Consider the following 18,971-nt stretch of genomic DNA (forward strand, 5'->3'; position numbering starts at 1 on the left):
TGTGTCCCGCCGGCTCGAGGAGCTAAAAACTGGGGGGGTGGGAGATCAGCTTACTCTTGATAGCCACACGGAACGAGGCCGAATATGCAGATTCATAAGGTAGTAGACGATGCGGCTTTGCAGATAATCCTGAATGCGGCTGATGATGACCTGCTTGCCGACATCCATGATTTTGAGAAAAGTAAGGTGGCCCTCGTCGCCGTCCTCGTCGATGGACTTGTACACCTTTTCGTAGTGGCGTATGCGTTCGCGGAAGTCCCGGGCGGATTCCTCTGGGTCGAGGCCGACGTAGTCCGGGGAGGTGGTCTTCACGTCGCGGATGTTGGCCATGATGAGCTCCTCGTCGTCGCACTTGCTCTCGACGAACAGGACCTCGATCCCTTCCTTGTTGCATTGCTCGACCACCCATTTCCGGCGTTCCTTGGTGGAGTTGGTGGCGTCGAGGATGGCGACGGTGCCGTTGGACTCGCGGAACCAGGTGACCATGTCGCTGATGGCGGCTTCGGCGGCGGCCCGGCGCATGCGCTCTCCTTCGTGGTTCTTCATGTCGAAGAAGTCGGCGGTGGGCTGGGCGGCCGACTCACGTCGATAGCTGCCTACGTTAAAGGTCCTGGCCTCGATGGAGAGCCATTTGAGATAGCGTTGCGCTGAGAGTGGGCGCCACGTTAGTCGAGATGATTCGCGAGAGGTCAGGAAGAGGAGAAAGAAAGGAAGAGGAAGACAAAGAGGAGAGAAGGAGAGCAAGAGCGAGAGATAGAAGTGACCTCACCTTTCTGGGCAATGAAGCTCTTTCCCCGAGCCGGCAAGCCAACCATGACCACGGCGATCTTGGTATCCTCCACCTGCACCCCCATGCCATTAGTTAATCGAACCATGTTGTCTGTGGGTTCGGTGGTCTCGACGTCGAAGAAATTGAAGGTAAAAATGGAGGTATTGGAGATGAACACATGAAGGGAGAGGGTATTTGGCGGTCCCTTCCCATTAATCGTGAAGATTAAAAATAGAACGAAAGAAAAGAAAAAAAAAGAAGAAGAAAGTGTATTGTGCACCGCGTGACGATGAAAGTGGACTCCAAAGTAGCTAGGGTAGGCTGGTTCGTTGGAATCGTGGCAATCAAAAAGTTGCAGCTCAAGCTCAGTCCAGATACCAGAAACGGTCGGTGTAGCCGGCTGACGAGGGACAGTGACAGGGTGAGCTTTCCCGGGAACTCTGGAATATGCAGCTGCTCAGTTTGCCAAGTCACCAACGACAGCCCAGAATGGAGTTTTTAGCGTCAGGACGGTGAGGGCGAGGGACGTATGTGTACGTTGTATGTAGTAGTGATGGTGGAAGTTCGTCGTTAACAAGCCACAGTGGACGGCTCAAAAGCCAAAAGCCTCGGAATGGCTCGAGATGGTATGTGATCAAGTGACTGACAACCTAGACTGGGCAGGGGCCTAGGACGGACGGCTAGGTGCTAGACTACAGTAGTGAAGTGTAGGTAGTATGTAAGGTATGTAGGCTGGACGGGATGTGAGGGGGAAAAGGCAGGGGATACAGATGGGGTAGATTGGTCAGATTGGGTCGTGACGAAGTGTGGGGGTGATGGGGAAGGGGAAGGGGAAGCAAGAAGTATCCGTAATGGGGGGACGATGAAAAGCGGTGTCGGGATACGTAGGAAGGCGCCACGGAGGTGACATGTATACAAAGAGTGGTAGTACATGTACGGATACGACGAAAGTATTTATACCAAGACGTAGGGGAAGAGGGAAAAGCGGATATGGAAAGCCAAGGAAGAAGAAAAGAAAAAGAAGAAAGGAAAGAGAAAAAAAAGGAAAGAAAAAAAAAATCATTACAAAGCAAACCGAGAAGGGATTTTTGCCCTTCTTTTCTTCCCCCATGAGCGGGTTCGGTTCCGTGACGATCGGGAATCTCAGGACCCGGGCTTGACGGGTTTGACGAGGAAGCAGGTTCGATTGGTCCGCCTGGCCCGGCTCAACCTCTTAGGACCCCCTCCCACGGACAGGCACAGCCGAGAGAACCAAGCATCTTTGATGATGATCATGGTACCGCCGGGGAGAATGAAAAAGAGCCTTGCTGCGACTAAAGGGGACCTCCACAGGCCCGGCCGAAGTTGGGGTCAAAGCTCGGCAAGAGATCCAAGACAGAAGGCAGCATGGAAAGATGGAAAATCAAACCTAACGTTTGAATATTTGAATATGGCACACGGGTACCTAGGGCGGGGAATAAGGTAAGGTAAGGTAAAGTACGGATAAGGAGGATATTTGTCCCGCTAGGACAGGGCCAAAAGATGAAGATGGAAGTCTCTCCCCCTCACCTCCTCCTCTCTTTTCTTTTATGAAGACAACTCCCCAATGTGAGAAAGTTTGGTGCTTGAGTGCCACAAGCATCCATATAAGGTACAAGACAAAATACGACTGATTTGCCGAAGGACCGTGCACTCGCAGAACCCTATGGTGATCAGGCCACCGCTTGGCAGTGAACCCTTACATCCTTCCTTCGTGCGCCCCCCACGACAAAGGCTTCTCAACTGAGGTCTGACAGAAGGACATCTCGTAATAATCCACTGGCACCTCGCATGATGTGATTACAAGAGTCGACTGGAGTCCTCTGCAGTGTGTTGACGATGATCAGGGGAACCGGAAATGTCTCCACTAAAAGACATCATGCCATTGACTGAATGGCGTTGGAATCCGAAGCAGGCCACATCGTCTCGTCAACCAGCTTTGAAGCTGCGTCTGCCTCTGCGTCGAGACCGTTCTCGTCACCAGCTACTGAAAACGTCCCACACCGCCTCGGGCCTGGATACAGGAAAAACAAAATAGAAGAAGAAGAAGAAGAAGAAAAAACGGGGGTTGGCGATGTGGGTGGGATGCCCAGAACACTTGCATGCCGATAGTGGAGATGAGGATAGAGGAGGCTTAAAAAAAGGGAGGCAAAGAGAGGAAGAAAAAACGTCTTCGACTCACATTACTGAAGCTCCAGGTATTCGACCGTCCTCTCGTCGGCGTCTCGGCCAGAGGCAGAGGCGGACCAGCTGCGACCCCAATCATGATAAGTACTGAGTTGAGTTGTCGGAGAACCGCGTGAAGGGAGCCCGTGGGGCAGTCGGTATGATTGAAAATGAGAGACAAATCCAATGCGCACTTCTGTCCTTTCTGTCGTCCTCGATGCCGAAGAAATTCCGCAGCCCGTCTCGTCTCCGGTCTTATAGGAAAAAGCCTCGAACGTCGACCCGGTTACTGAAGTTAGGTGAGTCGTAATACGACGGGAACAGGCTTTGCGCGTGTCTTATATAAGTCAATGTGGCTGCTCCCTTGCCTTGGCTTTTTAACGGTTTTTTTTTTTTTGGTGGGAGAGTCACTCGAGTTTGTCGCCTTATCCTTTTCATGAGATAAACAAGGAAGATAATGACAACGGAGCCGACGACCCAGCTTACCTTACGGTACCAATGTCGTCATCTTCAGCGCCCGCCGGTGTTCGAGATATCTTATCTTCAAACGACCTAAAGTGGCCGACATACCGAACGCTTGAGAACTCGGCACATGCATGAAATCCCTTATCAGACACCTATTTGAATACCTAATGACCTACAAATTCCATTTCCCCACCACAGACGGAGCTTCTCCTTCCCGGAATCTCCCTGAAAGGGGTCGTCAGGGTGACTTCCGCTTGGGCCACCGAAGCGGCAAGGAGGCCAATTCCGGCGAGAGACGAAAGGACTGAAGGCGGCTCCCATAACGAACGTCGCCCATGGTAAGAGAGAAGGGGAAATGCGAAAGGCCCAGGTGCGATTGGCGTCTAGAAGTAGGGACTGTCGGAGGCGGCGAGGCCTTCTAATGACACAAGAAAAGGAGAAGCGAGGCTGGTGTTTGGCACCTCAGGTGTGCCTTGCTTCCTACACTAAGCCTTGTAAGACATGACGTTTCGTTGGCATGCTCATCATGACTTTCTCCTCGATAAAGGCCCAGCCTTTTTCGTACCTACCTACCTAGGTAAGGTAAGGTATGGAGGTTTAGGCGAACCGTGTGACCACGCCAGAGTCCAGACCTTGACTTCTACTCCTACTTCGCCACGGCGGAGGAAGTAGAGACTGACCCTGGCTTCCCACTCCGTTACTGTTATTATACCTAGGTAAATCAGATTACCTCAGGTAGGTACCGGGCCTTTGGCTGACTACGGTACCTACCTTGAGGCAGGTATGGAAATTGGCATGAAAGTATCTTCTGTAGGTAAGGAGTAATCAAAACTTAAACCTGTGCCATGAGACGTACATAATCTTGAAAATCCTCAACCTCACCGGGACGCAGCTGCGAGCTGTGGTAATGGGAGTTGGAAGTCTCGGGTGTACATTGTACGAATAAGGTACCTTTTTCTGGCGAAGTTCCAGCTCCTTGATAACTCGTGCCATACCTTATAGTGTACACTTATTCACTAAGGTAAGGTAATAATACGGATCTTGTCTGACAAAATGTATAGAAACGAGGGAATGGTTGCTTGTGTCTGATGATGCTGGCTGAAGACTGACTCCTCACATTTAGTCCCAGGCACTTGGCACTTTTGAATCATCATTGCTTCCGCCTAAAACGCGCCCTCACTCGCGATCTCCAATAGAGCCACCGGCGCATGTCATCATGGCTCCAGGATCACCCACATTGCTGAACCCTCGATCCAAACGCCGAAAGGTACCTGCGCAGCACACGCTGGAGAGGGTTCGAAATAACCAGCGTCAGCATCGCGCTCGGCGCAGAGCATACATTAAAACGTTGGAAATGAAGCTCAGTCGAGAGGAGCAGACTGTCAAGCTTCAGCCTCGTCTCCCACCCGTTGACCATGAGCCTGCCCTTCGGCGATGAAACGAAGCAGTACTGTGTCACGGCTGCACTTGCACTTCCTGCCGCCGCTGCAGATCATCCGCTGCCTGGCTATCTGCCATGGCCTCACGAGAGTATCACCGACCGCTCAGTCGGCCGACGTGCCTACTTCTTATGTGGAGCCACGAAATGCACTGGATTCTACTTTACGGACGCCAAGCTCGCAAACTGACTGGTTGGAGGGACCCGACGCCTCACTCCGAGCGGCGCGTTCCCGGACTCGTGAGGGCGGCCGCTCATTGCCTAACTGCCTCTTCCTGACTGCGACAGAGTTTTATTACAACGCGAGTGCAGGCAATGAACCCACGGTCCTGTGCTCTGATGCGGAGGCTCTTATTGCTGCGCAGAACTCCATGGGTGTCAGTCAGGAGTTCATAGCAATGTGGCTATGGAATGGCTTCCGCAAGTCGTTGGAGCCAGGAGGTGGTTGCCAAGTTCATAGAGACGTACTGTTCAGTCTTTTGTCATTCGTTAGCAGCGGCTCGTGATTTAGCATAGCACAGTGAGGTAACATCTTGGTACAGTCGCCGCTGCCTTCGGCGGCTTGCGCTATTCAGCATGCAGTCAAATCAAGTGGCGCAAGCGTCCCCAGCAGAGCTTCAGAAACATTGAGAGATCATGACGTGTTACGAATGCTAGGAGAACCATGGTCGAGAGTCACACAGCCGGAGAGGCAGACAAGAAGGGGAATATGAATGTTGAAGAGAGGTAACGAATTACAGGCTCTCAAGGCGCGGCCATCTTCACCCTTTTCTCCATCCTCTCGCTAAATCTGTCGCGAAAGAGGTCGAAATGCGGCCGCATAACGATGGTGTACTTGACGAGCTCCTCCATGCAATCTACCAGTCTGTCGCGATTAGAGCTCGGGATCATGCGAGAAGCCCCTTGTCCTTTTTCGTCGTTCTCAGGCGTAAATTGCGTATACGCCTTGGGCACAGAGCTCTGATTCGGAATGACGAACATGCGCATCCACCGACCCAGAAGGCGCAAAGTGTTGACTGCGTTGAAGCTCTGTGAGCCACCGGAGACCTGCGCGACGCTAAGGGTACGGCCTTGCGTCGGGCGCACCGACCCAGCGCTGAGCGGAATCCAGTCAATTTGCATCTTGAAGATGCCCGTAATGGCGCCGTGCTGCTCCGGGCTGACCCAGAACTGGCCATCGCTCCACATGCTCAGTTGTCGAAGTTCCTGCACCTTTGGATGCTCATGCTGGACATCATCCTTGAGCGGCAGACCAGATGGGTCGTAAACGCGAACATCGCAGCCCAGTCGATCAAGAATCCGGGCGCCTTCGTATGCCAAGAGTCGACTATAGGAACGGCTTCGCAAGCTACCGACCAGCACGAGGATACGCAGCCGAGGAGCGCCGCGCTGCAGAATCTCGCGGTCGACCATGCTCATTGCCGCGGTGAGCTCCAGCTTAGCCACCCAATCGTCTTCGGCTGCTGTGTCGGGCAAGATAAAAGGACGGTAGCGGGCGCGCGTGTCCGGATCGTCGTCCTCTGCAGCCATTGCCAGGGACCGCTCCAGGTATGCCTCCTCCACGGGGATCTCAATGACGGCGCGACCGGCGTGGGCATTATTGATGTCACCGTGACCGTTCATCCTGGGAGGGAACGCTGCTATGCGCGACAGGGTCGTTAAGTTGGCAACGCTCGCAGAGCGAGTGATGGTTGAGCACCCGTGCAGCAGGACAGGCTGCTGGAGGGGGCAGAGACCGCCAGGCGGGTATGCTACCGAAGACGCAAGAGAGCGAACCCCAAGGCGGTTCAATCGATAGCGAACAATAAAAGGGCTGCTAAGATGGCGCATAGCCAGGGACAAGCGTGTCGTGACGGGGCAAACTGAACCTGGCAATAAAGGAAGGGGCGAAACGAGACTATGTCGAACAGACCATGGTCTTTTCGGTTACGTAACGGGCCGGATTACCAAGAGTATAATCCAGGTAAACACCTGCAGAATTTTCACTACTAATATTACGGTAGCAGGATTTCTCTAACAGTCTAACACAGTTATAATTATACACCAGTGCCTTAATTAATTTAACCGTTTTTATAACGATTTTAACTACGTTTTATCTAATAATTAAGAGTCTTACTTACTAAGTGAATTAACTATCTTTTTACTTCTACTATTACTACCGATTTAAGAAGCTATCTAGCTACGCCGATATAGCGTGTTAATCTATAAATAACTTTTAAGATAACGGAATACCAGCCTATTACCTATAAAACCTATCGCGATTAGGAGCTCTAGCGTAGCTATTACGAAGCTACGGCCGTTAATAATAAAGTATAGGAGTATCTACGGCTTAATAATTCTATTCCCCCTTCTTAACACCCTATTTTATCTACCTATAATAATTTCTAAGCGTTAAACGTGGTAACGTAAATCGGCGCTACGCCTATATAGCTATTAGATCTAATAGCCGGCGGCTAGTGCGCCTACGACTCTATAATATAGCGCTAGAAAATATAAAGGGATAAACACTATAAATACGCTAAAGGTATTAACGCCGTGCTATCGTGGTAGACTAAGATAATCGATAAAAGCCGTAAGCTGCTCCTACGTAACGCCACGCCTTAAAAGGTATATAAAGCTATTTAACGCGATACCGCTTACTACGTGACTACGCGCCGCGTGGATATCTACGAAGAATATAACGAATATATCCGTACTGCTCTGAATAGCCTTAAGAAGCCATAGGAGTGGTTAGTAAGATAGTAGGAACTATTCAAGCACCTCGAAGAGGTTAAATTAACGCCTATAATGTATATTTAGGTAGTAGACTTCTTTAGAGGTATCCGTAGTATCGCTAGTCGTAATTAGACCGAAGCTAAGAGACGCCTCCTGGATAAGGAAGTAATCTAACCCGAGAATCTTTATACCCTTAGATAACGATATATCGAGATTAGACTTAAAGACTAAGGAAAGCGCGGTAACTATCGCGCTATAGTATTCCCTGCACTATATACTAGAAGCGAAAAGGGTAAAGAGACCTTAGAGACCACGGCTAAGCCTAAAAGGAAAGGCGGCTATAGGAAGAATAAAGCTAAGAATCCTATTACCGCGGTATCTATAGCCACCTCCTCTATTACTTTAACTAACCGCTCTTCTTCTAAAAGACGTTAATCTGCTCTCCGGTAAGGGGAACCCTACTGCGTTTATACTATGCCTAGCTATAATATTAACGCCTGCTATTACCTATTCCCGGAAATAGTAACGGACGGTTAGATTACTTATAATAGTACTAAAATAACCGTTTAACGGATCCTCTAATACGACCCTACGATACGCGCGGAAGTAAAAGAACTACGCGCTATAAAGAAGGTAAAGAAGGATATAGGACGGGACTCTGTATAGCTTAAAGAGACGTGACTTAACTATAACGGCGTTTCCTACGCCGCTAGCTTTATAGCAGGAAGCGCTACTACTAGTTACCCTCTTCGACCCTCTACTATCCTCGATTCCGGTGCCACTATTTATATTTTTAACGATTTTTCCTGTTTTTCTGATTTTATACCCGCCACGTAGGGAGACTATATAGTCGTAGGCAGCTCGTCGCTACCTATTAAAGGTTACGGTAACGTAATTATAAGATTAAACGGGGTAATAGGAGGCCTCGATTTTAGACTATTAAATATTATATACTACGAAGACTTTGCCTATAATTTAATCTTAAACTAACGGTTACGACTACGAGAATACTAATAGGATCAGAAGCTACTAAATAACTATATTCGGCGTTCTAATAAATCTATATTATACTAGCTAAGTCACCACTTTAATTAAACCGTTAGCCTCACTCTTGGATATTAGTTTATATTTAGTCTCGATTTCCTGCCTCCCTATAAGTACTAAATAAAAGCCTTCTAGGTGGGAAAAGAAACAAAAGGGGACAAAAAAGAAAAAATGTAATGAGAAAACATTGACAGGTCATCGTACACGAGACTCGAACTCGTAACTTCCAGCTTAGGAGGCTGGCGCGCTACCATTGCGCCAGCACGACTTGCCATGTTGCCAAAACAGTCATTACCACGCCCTTATATGGCTTTATGCTTAGACCCGAACCGGATTAGAACTTTGGAGTACACCTGGGTGTGTGTATATACTTACACCCCACTGCTTCTCCACTTTATACTCCCATCATCCAGCCTCGTGAGCTTCACCGTCTTGTTCCCTACACTTCAGCCTCGGGGTCGCACAGTCCTCCGCTCCCTCCTCTTGTTGACCCCAAACGCATGCCTTCCTATCGCTACGCTTATCGTCGCCTCTCTCAATGTAGACGGTGTCGGAGTCGCTACACCAGACCATGACATGGCCGCCAACTTCTGGGATTCGACCCAGCGACGGTACTGGCTCTTCACCAAGGATGAGCTAGCCTCCATGCGCCAGAAGCTTCAAGACGACAATGCCGAACTCAACCAGCTCTTCCCTCTTCCACAGCTGCGTCACCTAAGTATCTACTTCAACCAGCGTATGTCTTGAAGAGTCCCCCGTCGTCCACTTGCCCCCTCCATTCCTCTTGACACTACAGTGACAGACTGACGGGATCCTCCTCCCCTGACAGAGATCAACCGACTCGGCAAACGGCTCGGCGTCCGGCAACAGGCCATGGCCACGGCCCAAGTTTACATAAGACGCTTCTACACCAAAGTCGAGATCCGGCGCACGAACCCTTACCTCGTGCTCGCCACCGCGGTCTACCTCGCCTGCAAGATGGAGGAGTGCCCGCAGCACATCCGGCTGATCGTCAGCGAGGCGCGGTCCCTCTGGCCCGACTTCCTCGGCCTCGACACCTCCAGGCTCGGCGAGTGCGAGTTCTTCATCATCTCGGAAATGAGCTCCCAGCTCATCGTCCACCAGCCCTACCGCACCCTCACCGCGTACCAGGCCGACCTGGGCCTCGCCCAGGAGGACGTCAGCCTCGCCTGGTCCATCATCAACGACCACTACATGACCGACCTCCCCCTGCTGTATGCGCCGCACATCGTCGCCCTGACGGCTGTATTGCTCGTGCTGGTGCTGCGGCCGTCTTGCGGATTCCCCGCGCAACTGCTGCCCACCTCGTCGGGTATTGCGGCGGCTACGGCGGCGCTGGCGCAGGTGCAGTCGCAGGCACAACAGCAGCAGCAGCAGCAGCAGCAACAACAACAACAACAACAACAACAACAACAACAACAACAACACCAGGGTCAAGGACAAGGACAGGGACAAGGACAGGCCCGGGGGCCGAATAATGTTATACCTCCCGGCACCCCTGGCGCGTCCAGCGCGGCGGATAAAGAGAAGCAGCCCGAGGGGTGGATCGGTCGGGTGCAGCGCTTCGGTGCCTGGCTTGCCGAGAGCAACGTCGACGTTGCCGCCATGGTGGACTGCACCCAGGAGCTCATCTCGTTCTACGAGTGTCATGAGCAATATCAGGACAAATTGACCAGGGAGCAGCTTAACCGGTTCATCAAAGCTCGCGGTCTAGATAAGTGAAGGGCTGCTATTCTGTGGACAGGGTGCGGAAGTTATGGAAGTCATGGCCGCGCGGATATATATCCATGCATGGGAACGACTTGCGTTGTTTGGGCTACCAGGTAGGATCGGTCGTGGCGTGCATGCAAGACGCTGCTACCTACGCCGACCGGAGCATCATGAGCTATGAGTATTGATGAGATACGATGCATGGACTGAGGCAATGCGTTTGTATATACATTCCTATAGATGTATACATATGCAAATAGACAAGTGGAATTCGTACGACCCAACCGGCAGGCCCTATTTAGGGCGGACTTGTCTTGGATGGAATCTGTAGGAGAAGCTATAGAAACGTGACTAGGCTCTTGCACGAGCATTCTATACTGGTGTCTTATATTTTGTGCAACTCTATAGACATCTACCGCTATTCTAACAAAGAAGCCTACTACGTAGCCTGCTCAGAAGACATCCAAAACTCCACCGCCAGGCCCGCAACATCTCTTCCCCTGGTAATGCCGACCTCATGTCCAGCCCCTTTCACGACCTCAATGACGACCGCTTCATCACCCAGCACACGCTTCGCGTCCTCCCCGATCTCCTCTGGCACGGATATCGAATCCGTCTCCCCCAGCACAAAGCAGATCCTGCCACCCGTCAACCCGGGCAGCTTTGACCCCTCCCCCACCGCCCCCTTCTGCCTCCTCGCAGCCAAGATGCCGCGCAGGGGCTTCCACTCCGCATCGCCCTGGTCGTAGATAGGCGTGTGGCGCAGCGTGCTCCTATACGCCGGGACAAACCCAGGATGTCGACGCAGCTGCCATTCCATCAGGTCGGCAACGCGCAGGCCAGGACGCGACGGGTCGATCACCGCGTCATCAAACTCCGAGGAGGCCTGTCCTCCGTCTCCTGTACCGCCGCCGCCGCTCGGGGGGGAACTGGGACGCGGTTCCAAGCGCCGGCGGACGAGGCGGCGGAGTAAAGGTTCCGGGAGGACGCCCTCCGAGTAGAGAAGCCGGCTTGTGCGCGAGACGTGGTGGGAGCGGATGAGGCCGCCCGGGGTGACGAGGACGAGGGATCGCACGGCATGCGGGTGGTAGCGGGCGAAGGAGGCGGCGACGGCGCCGCCGAGCGAGTAGCCGATGAGGTGGAAGGCGTTGGCGCCGGACCAGGCGAGCGGGGAGGAGGCGAGGGCTAGGTGGATTTGGGTTACGTAGAGGCGGGCGTCGTAGGGCAGGTCGGTGGGCGCGTCGGAGTAGCCGCGGCCGAAGAAGTCTGCAAGCAGTTTCAGGCGAGGTTAACATGGAATTCTTTTCTTGTACTGTTGAGAGCCTGGCACGTTTAAGTGTAAAAAAAATCCCCCTTTTTTTTCGTGTAACCAGAACATGGGACATGGGATATGGGGGGGTAGGCAATACATCCGTCTGACAAAAAGGGGTTTCACGAAATCACGATAGTGAAACATCACCAGCAGATGGTAACTAAGGGCCATGGAGTGTTTGAATAGACCTACCAAACAACATAACCCGGTAGCCCCTCTCCACGAGCTCCCTGGCCATCTCACCCAACGCGGGACACGGGGTTCCGATGCCGTGTAAGAGCAAGACTTTCTGGCCATCCTCACTCCCCCATTCATACACCCTCAAGAAGCCATACGGCGTCTCGACATCCCGACCTCCAGGAAGAAGATCGAGCGGGTACGGATGACGAGGCGGTAGCACCCCTTCTTCAAGTGGTAGCCGCCATCTGGGAGAACGGGCCGGTGGCTTGGGGGCCGTATCGGATGGGGGCCGTATCAGCGCGGGACGGATGCGGAGGTATGCGGCGAGCAAGACAAGTGCCGACGCCGTGACGGCTGCCGAAGCTAGTTTGGGCTCCAGTGATCTCATGGTTTGCTGAGCAAAACGAGGAGCTTATCGGGAGGACAACTTTCAATGCCACTGCGAGGCTTGACATGCGACGTGGGGGGGTTTGGGGGCCGAGGCTCGTTTACTCGGCCGGGAGCCGGTTTTTGCTCCGGGTCAACGGCCGTCAACTCCGCGCGGTGGGACCAGAGTATTTCGTGTGAGGCCATTGTCCATCGCATGAAAAGTGATTAATTGATAAGTCCCTATTAACCAGAACGGTGAACCGGATGTCAGCCTGTCCATCAACAAGTCTTACTATAGCTACAGGCTGTCCAGTCTACAGTCTGCCCAATGCATTACTTTCGTACAATTACGACCGTGACGGTTAATTATTCGGCGTCCCCGTTGAACCGGGTTCAACTTGTTGAAGCCACCTCGATTGGAACATGACGTGCAGATTGGCGATTGGGTGACGCCGGCGCTTGTCCACGATGGAGATTGTGACCTTGTTCACGGCCGTAGCCGCATTCGCTTCCGTGCCCCAGTACGGGGTTCTATCCGCCTCGTTGGCTCAGTGGTAAAGCGCCTCACTAGTATGCAATGAGGAGATCACTGGTTCGATTCCAGTACGAGGCATTACCTGTTTCTCTCACCCGTCTTGTTTTTTTTTTATCTTTTTTTTCTTCTCCTTCCTCGCATTGTCGACTTGAGCCCGGACATTACAAAAGTACGTGCACTTCTGCGGGTTCGTACAGGTACGAGGATCCCGTACCACAGGGCCAGACGTGGACGTCCAGATCGCAGATCGCATATCGGCTCGTGCTGGCTGGGGACGTCTCAATTTGGTATGAAGTATTACGACATGAACAATAATTACACCGCCTCTCCTCTTTTGAACGCCTCTTGATTATGACTTATTCGTCCAAGAGCAACGTAGCTCTAGTGTACAACTCGTTGAGGCTAGGAGAGGCCGCCATGGATATGCAGCTATGCCCGAGTTGACTTGAAAGAAAAGGGGAACCCCTCGAGTTCGCTCCTTCGAGGGAGGAGGGCGACACCAACATCGGATTGGACAAAGGGTGATGAGATGAGTCGGGGAGAGGTTCTGAATGGTTGGGGCTCCAAAGAGCTATCCCGGATGGATATCGTCGAGTATCATCCCCACACCACCATCTTCTTCGTTTTTCTTCCGTCCTTCTGGACGGTCCACGAGTCCACGAGTCCACGAGAAATACTGTAAGTGTTCGTGTGGTGGCATCGGTGCATTGGTGCGTGTCCTGCAGGCTTTCAGGCAGGCTGCAAGTGTTGTGCGGGTCTGTGCAACGAGACAGATGGGTATTGGCCGGACGAGGGATCGATCGGCGTTGAATCGACCACTGATTTCTTTCCAAGGCATTTCCTGTTCAAGGATCCAGGGAAAATGGCTGTGTGGAGGGGCCCATCATTGTACTGTACCTTAGTGTACATATTTCGTAGGGATGACCCAAAATCGCAATTCACCAAGCTCCCTCCATTGGCCTTTCGTCCTCCCTTCGCCACTGCCAACCAAGTGAAAGAAAGCATCGACCAAGGTACCTTATGTACCTAAACAGTCGACTTCCCAGGTACATAACACACAGAAGTACATACGGAGTACCTTTCCGTTCCATGACTGGCAATGTTCCCCAGAATCTCAAGGCCATCTCTGTGTGTGTCAACCCAACTCTCGCGTGTCGAATATCGGGGAAAAGTTACACACACTCGCGGAGAACAGATTGGAGGCTACGGAGTAATCACTACACTACTTCGTACATTCAAGGCCTCGGATCCGAGGCCAATACTACCTACCCAACACTACCCTTCCCTACCATTGCCTGTCGGTGTCTGCAATTTGAGACTGCATCTGCTGCATCTGCTGCGAACGATTGAACATGGCAGCCAAAGCTTTGGCATATGTAATCCGTAGATCATGTCTCCTGCTGCCGCCAGCCGCTGATGCTGTTCCAGATACAGTCGCTGTCGCAACAAATGGCTGTGAGAACTGGTCGTGTTTTCAAACTTGAAGGACCAGAATGGTCGCAGGCGCTTGCCAGCGCTTCCCGCCACCCACCAGCCACTGCTTCTGTATCTCTGTTCGTTCGTACGAAGTGGTACTTCGGAGTCATTAGCCGCTCAACAAAAAGCAAGGGGCCTGGGCCCAGCCACGGGCCATGTACATAGCTGCTTTGTACCACGCTCGTACGCTGGAGATACTCGTTAAGTGATACCGCCCCGTTGACTCGATACCTTACTAAGGTATATACGAAGTACGAAGTAATAATGGCCCGTACAAAGAAAGTATCAAGAGTGTCCTCCCTCAGCCTCCCTGACCTCGAGGAAACAGGGGACCCTTGCAGGACCCGCACAGTCTGCAGTGCAGCCTGAAGTTTCAACTCCCAGGCCGGGAATGGCGCTAAGGAGACGAGGTTTCAAGGCCTCGCAGCTGACACGGAGGCCGAAAATACGCACAGTGTGCGATATAGGATGACTGGAAGTCCTCTGAGGACTTGTTGCTTTGCGAGTCCAGGAGGATTCTTCGGAATAAGAAACAATTGAAGTTTCCATAATACCCCGAGAAGCGAGCAGGGGGAGGATACCAGAACAAGTGCGATATGGAAGTGACTTGCTATTGTGAGAGCCATGAATGCAGAGTGTCGGCTCCCTGATTATCGTGGGATAGTACAAAGAAAGTCTCGATATTACGGAGTATCATGCAAATCGCCTCTCTCTCCTACACGTGTTGGTCTTCGGTCTTCGTGCTGTTTCCGTTGTGTTGGTGGCAGTGGGCCCATACGTTGGAAATGTGGGCTTCTAATCTCGCCGCAAGCGTCACGCCACAGACAACGTCGACAAGTCCCTGGGTTGTTTTCGTCCCTCGGAGCCCGAGGCCACAGTGCAGTGCCGTGTCGCCCCCTGAGCCGCCAAGTACCCATTTGCCGGCCAATCCGCAAGAGGCACCATGCAACTCACCAGCAAGCTAGCGAAATCCATGTGTCCCGCGTCACTTTGTACATACAACGTACATAATGACCTAAGGTACCTTAAGGTAAGGTAAGGTAGGTAATCTTGCGGATCGCACTGTCCATCCTCGTTTATTATGGTGGCCGGTCGATGACCGATGCGTCCAAACATCCAATCAGAATGCGCGCTAGCCTGTTTATGATAGAGCTGGTGCTAAACTGGCCAATGACAAGAAAGGGGCGAGGGCTGAAATGGGTACAGGTCATGAGGCCACAGTACTTTGTCCGAAAGGAGCAAAGTTCCTTGTTTTCCTATTGGACGTTTCGTTGATGCAGGCGAAAGAGATCCGTATACCTTTGCTAGTGCTACCTCATCTCTTCTCCACTCTGGCTGAATGAACTCCACTCCTTCTCCACTTTCTATGCACTCCACTTGCACCACCTGCACCAGTTGTGAGTCTGGTCTTATGCCTAATACGTAGCCGTACGGTAAAAGCACGGTACAGCAGGTACCTACAGGGCTGCGTGGCCCTTTGTCCGGGCCTTTCTTCATAGCAGTGAACTTGGTGAAAGAGTACGTATATACCTCTTCCCTATTTTTGAAGCCTCCACCAGACTGTGCTGTCCAATGCGGTGTGGGATTCGGGTCGGTTCAACAAAACCCCATCGCTGTCTCCGGCACCCCCTCCCTCGCCCCTCCCACATCTCTTCCCCCATCTTCTCTCGCCATCCCGTCCTCGTTCCCAGAAAAAACCTTGCCCACGAAATCACCCCATTCCAACCAACCTCTCTCCTCTTTACCCTCCCCCCTTCCTAAAGCGAACAGAAAATAGACACACAAGACACAAAAAGTGCTTCCACATTCTCCTAGAGAAATCTCACGACATCCCACTCACAACCAAAAGCCCACGCTTCAGTCACGCACACATCCTCTCGTCCAACACATCGATCGGTTTCATTGTTTTGTCTTACAGCAACGATTTTAATACCGCAGCGCTCGGGTCACTTCCCCCCTCTTAAACACCCAATAAGCCACAACAACCTCCCCCCACAACCGTTGACCCGCCACGTTCCCCGACTCGACCGACCACAGGCGAAAGGAAGAATCCTCAACAACTCAATTCTTCAAAACCTCACCAACCTGCGGCGACCACCAACGAACCAAAGCCAACCAACGGCATACAATTGGCACCCTCTCTCCGAACTGTTCGGACCGCGACTTTGCTATTTCCTAACGACCGTCACACCCAGCCTTGAATAATGTCTTCGTATTACCAGTTCAACCACCAGGCAGCACACACCACTGCGACCCTTCCAGGCCCGTCCCATTCTCATCACCATGGGGGCCGGAATCGCAGGCAACCCAGGCTGTCCGTCTCTCAGAACTCCCAGAAGCAGTTTCGCGGCGTACGGAGCATGAAGGAGCTGAACGAATCCGCCGCCATCGCTGCCTTCCGCAGCAAATTCGAAGTCTCTCGCTCCTTCGACCTCGAAGATGATATGGAGTTCTGCCCCAATCTCCTAACGGAAAGCGACGTGAGTAAACCCACTCATTCGTCGGCCTATCTATTTATTGGTCGCCATGATTTTACGCGATGCGTCAAGTCGAAAAGAGGAAGAAAAAAAACTAACTCGGGCTTGATCCTCTCCAGCTCGTCTCCATCGGAAGTGCCTCGGAGCGCTCCTCTCTGGCGAGTAACTCCCCGGAGTCGTCTCCCACCCAACAACCGCAACAGATTGCTCCCGGCTTCTCGCTTAGCTCGAGCTCCCCACCTTTCCACCCGCAGACCTATCACGGCCAGCAAGCGACCCTGAAGCTCCACCAGCCCTCTGCCACCCGCGTGCGCAACGCCATCCCCATCATCAACCCTGTCACCGGCATCAGCATGTCGAGCCCGCCTCCTTCCGTCTCGCCCGGCCGCATGCAACAACATGCCATGGGCCGAAGGTGGTAATGGACGTCCATTATTTCTCTTTGACTTCGTGACGGAGTTTCGGGGGAAGTCTGGGCTCTGCTACCGCCTGAAGCCTTTGCAATTGTTGATTTGTGTATGACTACTACTACTAATGCTCGCTCGTCTCTTGCGGCCGGCTCTTGTTTTTTTTGTCGTTCTCTCACCTTGGCGGGCACCGGGCACGAACTCTCAACATCAGTGGCATCGATACATCTTGGGTGCTGCTTTCCTTGCGAAAACTACGCCCAAATGTATCAAAAACAACAATCCGGCAATATACCTTGGGCTCGCCGACGACATCTTTTCGGATTTCTTCCATCGGGGCGACAAAAAGATCTATCGATACCACTTGTTTTTCTCGTCATGTTCTGTCCGGTCTCAACTTTTCTCGCATACAGAACAAAAAGACGACAATTCCGGTGTTTTCTGTCTGGCCTCCCAGGGTGAGGCCGGCCTTGCACGAAACGGGCGTTAATTTTTTCGCGCAGCGGTGGTCTATGCATCTCAACTCGACATTTATTTCCTGCATTGGTGTTTCGACAAACATCACGGCGGAGTTTTGTTTGGGGTTTCCCTGAATCTTTTTCTTTACCATTCTCGGCATATTTTACGACCGCATGATTCGCAACCAGTTCGGATCAAAGTGTCACGGGTTACGACGTCTTTTCCTATTTTTTTAACCGTCTCATCTTTTCGGCGAGCCAACAAAACTCACAAAAAAGAGGGATCTCTCGACATAACTCTATAGAATGAGAGGTGTTACAGCAACTTATTCGGAGCGCGCGGCGGGGGGGATCGAGGTGTTATTCTGTTACGGGATTTCAACATGGGAAATATCACGGGCGGTGGCAGGCACAGGCAGGCATGCGATTGTGTTATTGGGATGCGGACAATCTCCAGCGTTGGTACTCGGGATTTATTACCTTTTCCTCTCCTCGATGGGAGAAAGGCGGAGTTGATCGTTGTGGGCTTGTTTTTTTCGTTGGTTTTTTTTCTTTCGTTTTTACCTCGCCCGGATCGTCTGGCTGGTGGACTGTCTCTTGGACTATCCAGTGTTGCACAACATTGATGGTTGCTCGGAGATGGGCTCATTTGGCTTTCGACTTTTGCTTCTCTGTATCACTTGGCGGTGGGATTTCCCGAGACGACACCGGGGAGCGTGGTTGGTCTTATAGACTGACCATTTTTCGGTGCTCATCTCGGGGGTCTTTACACCCTATTTTGCCACTTACGACCTTCATAGTCTTCCTGGTTTTTGGCTTTGTCTCGTCGAGCGGGGTTCAGCATCCGGAGGTCATGTATGAGAGTGGGAGACGAAAGACCACATTGTCTGGTCCGGATTTTTCTGGTTTCGCAGGCCTGATTTCTCTCATCTTTGCCGGCACGCACATGTTTTTTTTTCTTCCTTCCATACAGAGCATCTGGAGTGTTGTTGTTTTGGGAAGCGTGGCATGACACGATAAACAGGGGCTCTGGAGCGGTCAGGTTATTTGGGTTGTCGAGAACACACACACACACACACACACACACACACACACAAAGGATACCTCTTGAGCGGTTTAGCCGGTCGGTGTTTGGTTTTTCGCTGGACGTCGGCGGTTGGTGTTTTTATAGTTTTGGTTTGGAGGTGTTTGTAGGATGCGAAACTGTGTTCTCTTTTACGGCACAGCTCTGACCTGAAGATACCAGATGCCAGCGAGGCGCAATACACGATGTTCCAAGTTCAAATAATGGCCTCTCTTGTCTCTTGTCGTCTAGTTGGGAGGGTCTGGAAGAGGTGACTGACGGCCAGGATATGGGCGGCATCAAGAGCGGAGGAGCCGTGGGCGTATTCAGCGTAGGTGCCGGTACCTT

General features: G+C 52.0%; 9 protein-coding genes and 2 non-coding genes across 11 annotated transcripts in view; 6 read left to right on the plus strand and 5 right to left on the minus strand.

Annotated features, from left to right (window-relative positions):
• SODALDRAFT_340047 (fructose-2,6-bisphosphatase) overlaps positions 1-875 on the minus strand; it is a gene marked incomplete at both ends in the record, with an annotated part of 1,712 nt that extends 837 nt beyond the window's left edge. Inside the window, 2 exons of the mRNA XM_028612912.1 lie at positions 55-647; positions 770-875. Of these exons, the coding sequence (XP_028466573.1) occupies positions 55-647; positions 770-875 (699 nt within the window). The remainder of the gene's footprint in view (positions 1-54; positions 648-769) is intronic.
• Positions 876-1,058: 183 nt separating this feature from the next.
• Positions 1,059-2,188, plus strand: SODALDRAFT_359876 (hypothetical protein; the record flags this gene model as incomplete). Its single annotated transcript, XM_028614217.1, has 5 exons — positions 1,059-1,155; positions 1,196-1,296; positions 1,354-1,395; positions 1,884-2,045; positions 2,102-2,188. 5 exons carry the CDS (start codon positions 1,059-1,061, stop codon positions 2,186-2,188), a joined length of 489 nt encoding a protein of 162 aa, XP_028466574.1.
• A 147-nt stretch (positions 2,189-2,335) lies between these two features.
• On the minus strand, positions 2,336-4,353 carry SODALDRAFT_359877 (hypothetical protein; the record flags this gene model as incomplete). The annotated part of the gene is made up of 9 exons (XM_028614218.1): positions 2,336-2,372; positions 2,491-2,610; positions 2,678-2,774; positions 2,851-2,884; positions 2,970-3,061; positions 3,148-3,207; positions 3,450-3,529; positions 3,615-3,836; positions 4,301-4,353. 9 exons carry the CDS (start codon positions 4,351-4,353, stop codon positions 2,336-2,338), a joined length of 795 nt encoding a protein of 264 aa, XP_028466575.1.
• A 983-nt stretch (positions 4,354-5,336) lies between these two features.
• SODALDRAFT_333394 (arsenate resistance ArsH) lies at positions 5,337-6,759 on the minus strand. Its single transcript, XM_028611958.1, has one exon. The coding sequence runs from the start codon at positions 6,477-6,479 to the stop codon at positions 5,601-5,603; it is 879 nt and encodes a 292-aa protein (XP_028466576.1). The 5' UTR covers positions 6,480-6,759; the 3' UTR covers positions 5,337-5,600.
• A 2,052-nt stretch (positions 6,760-8,811) lies between these two features.
• On the minus strand, positions 8,812-8,883 carry SODALDRAFT_t121. The gene has a single exon. It is a non-coding gene; the product is annotated as a tRNA-Arg (tRNA).
• Positions 8,884-9,068: 185 nt separating this feature from the next.
• Positions 9,069-10,629, plus strand: SODALDRAFT_333395 (cyclin-C). The gene is made up of 2 exons (XM_028611959.1): positions 9,069-9,351; positions 9,445-10,629. Exons 1-2 carry the CDS (start codon positions 9,192-9,194, stop codon positions 10,356-10,358), a joined length of 1,074 nt encoding a protein of 357 aa, XP_028466577.1. The 5' UTR covers positions 9,069-9,191; the 3' UTR covers positions 10,359-10,629.
• A 94-nt stretch (positions 10,630-10,723) lies between these two features.
• Positions 10,724-12,533, minus strand: SODALDRAFT_295756 (alpha/beta-hydrolase). The gene is made up of 2 exons (XM_028608789.1): positions 11,851-12,533; positions 10,724-11,612 (listed from the first exon to the last, which is right to left on the minus strand). The coding sequence occupies exons 1-2, from the start codon at positions 12,224-12,226 to the stop codon at positions 10,786-10,788; spliced, it is 1,203 nt and encodes a 400-aa protein (XP_028466578.1). The 5' UTR covers positions 12,227-12,533; the 3' UTR covers positions 10,724-10,785.
• Positions 12,534-12,744: 211 nt separating this feature from the next.
• On the plus strand, positions 12,745-12,820 carry SODALDRAFT_t117. The gene has a single exon. It is a non-coding gene; the product is annotated as a tRNA-Thr (tRNA).
• Positions 12,821-16,422: 3,602 nt separating this feature from the next.
• Positions 16,423-17,117, plus strand: SODALDRAFT_324182 (hypothetical protein; the record flags this gene model as incomplete). The annotated part of the gene is made up of 2 exons (XM_028609862.1): positions 16,423-16,698; positions 16,815-17,117. The coding sequence occupies 2 exons, from the start codon at positions 16,423-16,425 to the stop codon at positions 17,115-17,117; spliced, it is 579 nt and encodes a 192-aa protein (XP_028466579.1).
• Positions 17,104-17,787, plus strand: SODALDRAFT_170664 (hypothetical protein). Its single transcript, XM_028607001.1, has one exon. It carries the CDS (start codon positions 17,230-17,232, stop codon positions 17,590-17,592), a length of 363 nt encoding a protein of 120 aa, XP_028466580.1. The 5' UTR covers positions 17,104-17,229; the 3' UTR covers positions 17,593-17,787.
• SODALDRAFT_170665 (hypothetical protein) lies at positions 17,788-18,649 on the plus strand. Its single transcript, XM_028607002.1, has one exon. It carries the CDS (start codon positions 17,982-17,984, stop codon positions 18,570-18,572), a length of 591 nt encoding a protein of 196 aa, XP_028466581.1. The 5' UTR covers positions 17,788-17,981; the 3' UTR covers positions 18,573-18,649.
• The last annotated feature ends 322 nt before the right edge of the window (positions 18,650-18,971 follow it).

This window comes from Sodiomyces alkalinus (genome assembly GCF_003711515.1).
Source record: "Sodiomyces alkalinus F11 unplaced genomic scaffold SODALscaffold_5, whole genome shotgun sequence".
Lineage (NCBI taxonomy): Eukaryota > Fungi > Ascomycota > Sordariomycetes > Glomerellales > Plectosphaerellaceae > Sodiomyces > Sodiomyces alkalinus.

What these genes read in the sequence shown, in the direction of transcription:
- SODALDRAFT_170664 (XM_028607001.1), top strand. Translation starts at nt 17,230, where the DNA reads ATGCTCGCTCGTCTCTTGCGGCCGGCTCTTGTTTTTTTTGTCGTTCTC.
- SODALDRAFT_170665 (XM_028607002.1), top strand. Translation starts at nt 17,982, where the DNA reads ATGCGATTGTGTTATTGGGATGCGGACAATCTCCAGCGTTGGTACTCG.
- SODALDRAFT_333395 (XM_028611959.1), top strand. Translation starts at nt 9,192, where the DNA reads ATGGCCGCCAACTTCTGGGATTCGACCCAGCGACGGTACTGGCTCTTC. An exon ending in AAGTATCTACTTCAACCAGC is followed by an intron (nt 9,352 to 9,444) that starts GTATGTCTTGAA and finishes CTCCCCTGACAG; the next exon opens with AGATCAACCGACTCGGCAAA.
- SODALDRAFT_295756 (XM_028608789.1), bottom strand. Translation starts at nt 12,226, where the DNA reads ATGAGATCACTGGAGCCCAAACTAGCTTCGGCAGCCGTCACGGCGTCG. An exon ending in CTACCGGGTTATGTTGTTTG is followed by an intron (nt 11,613 to 11,850) that starts GTAGGTCTATTC and finishes AACTGCTTGCAG; the next exon opens with ACTTCTTCGGCCGCGGCTAC.
- SODALDRAFT_333394 (XM_028611958.1), bottom strand. Translation starts at nt 6,479, where the DNA reads ATGAACGGTCACGGTGACATCAATAATGCCCACGCCGGTCGCGCCGTC.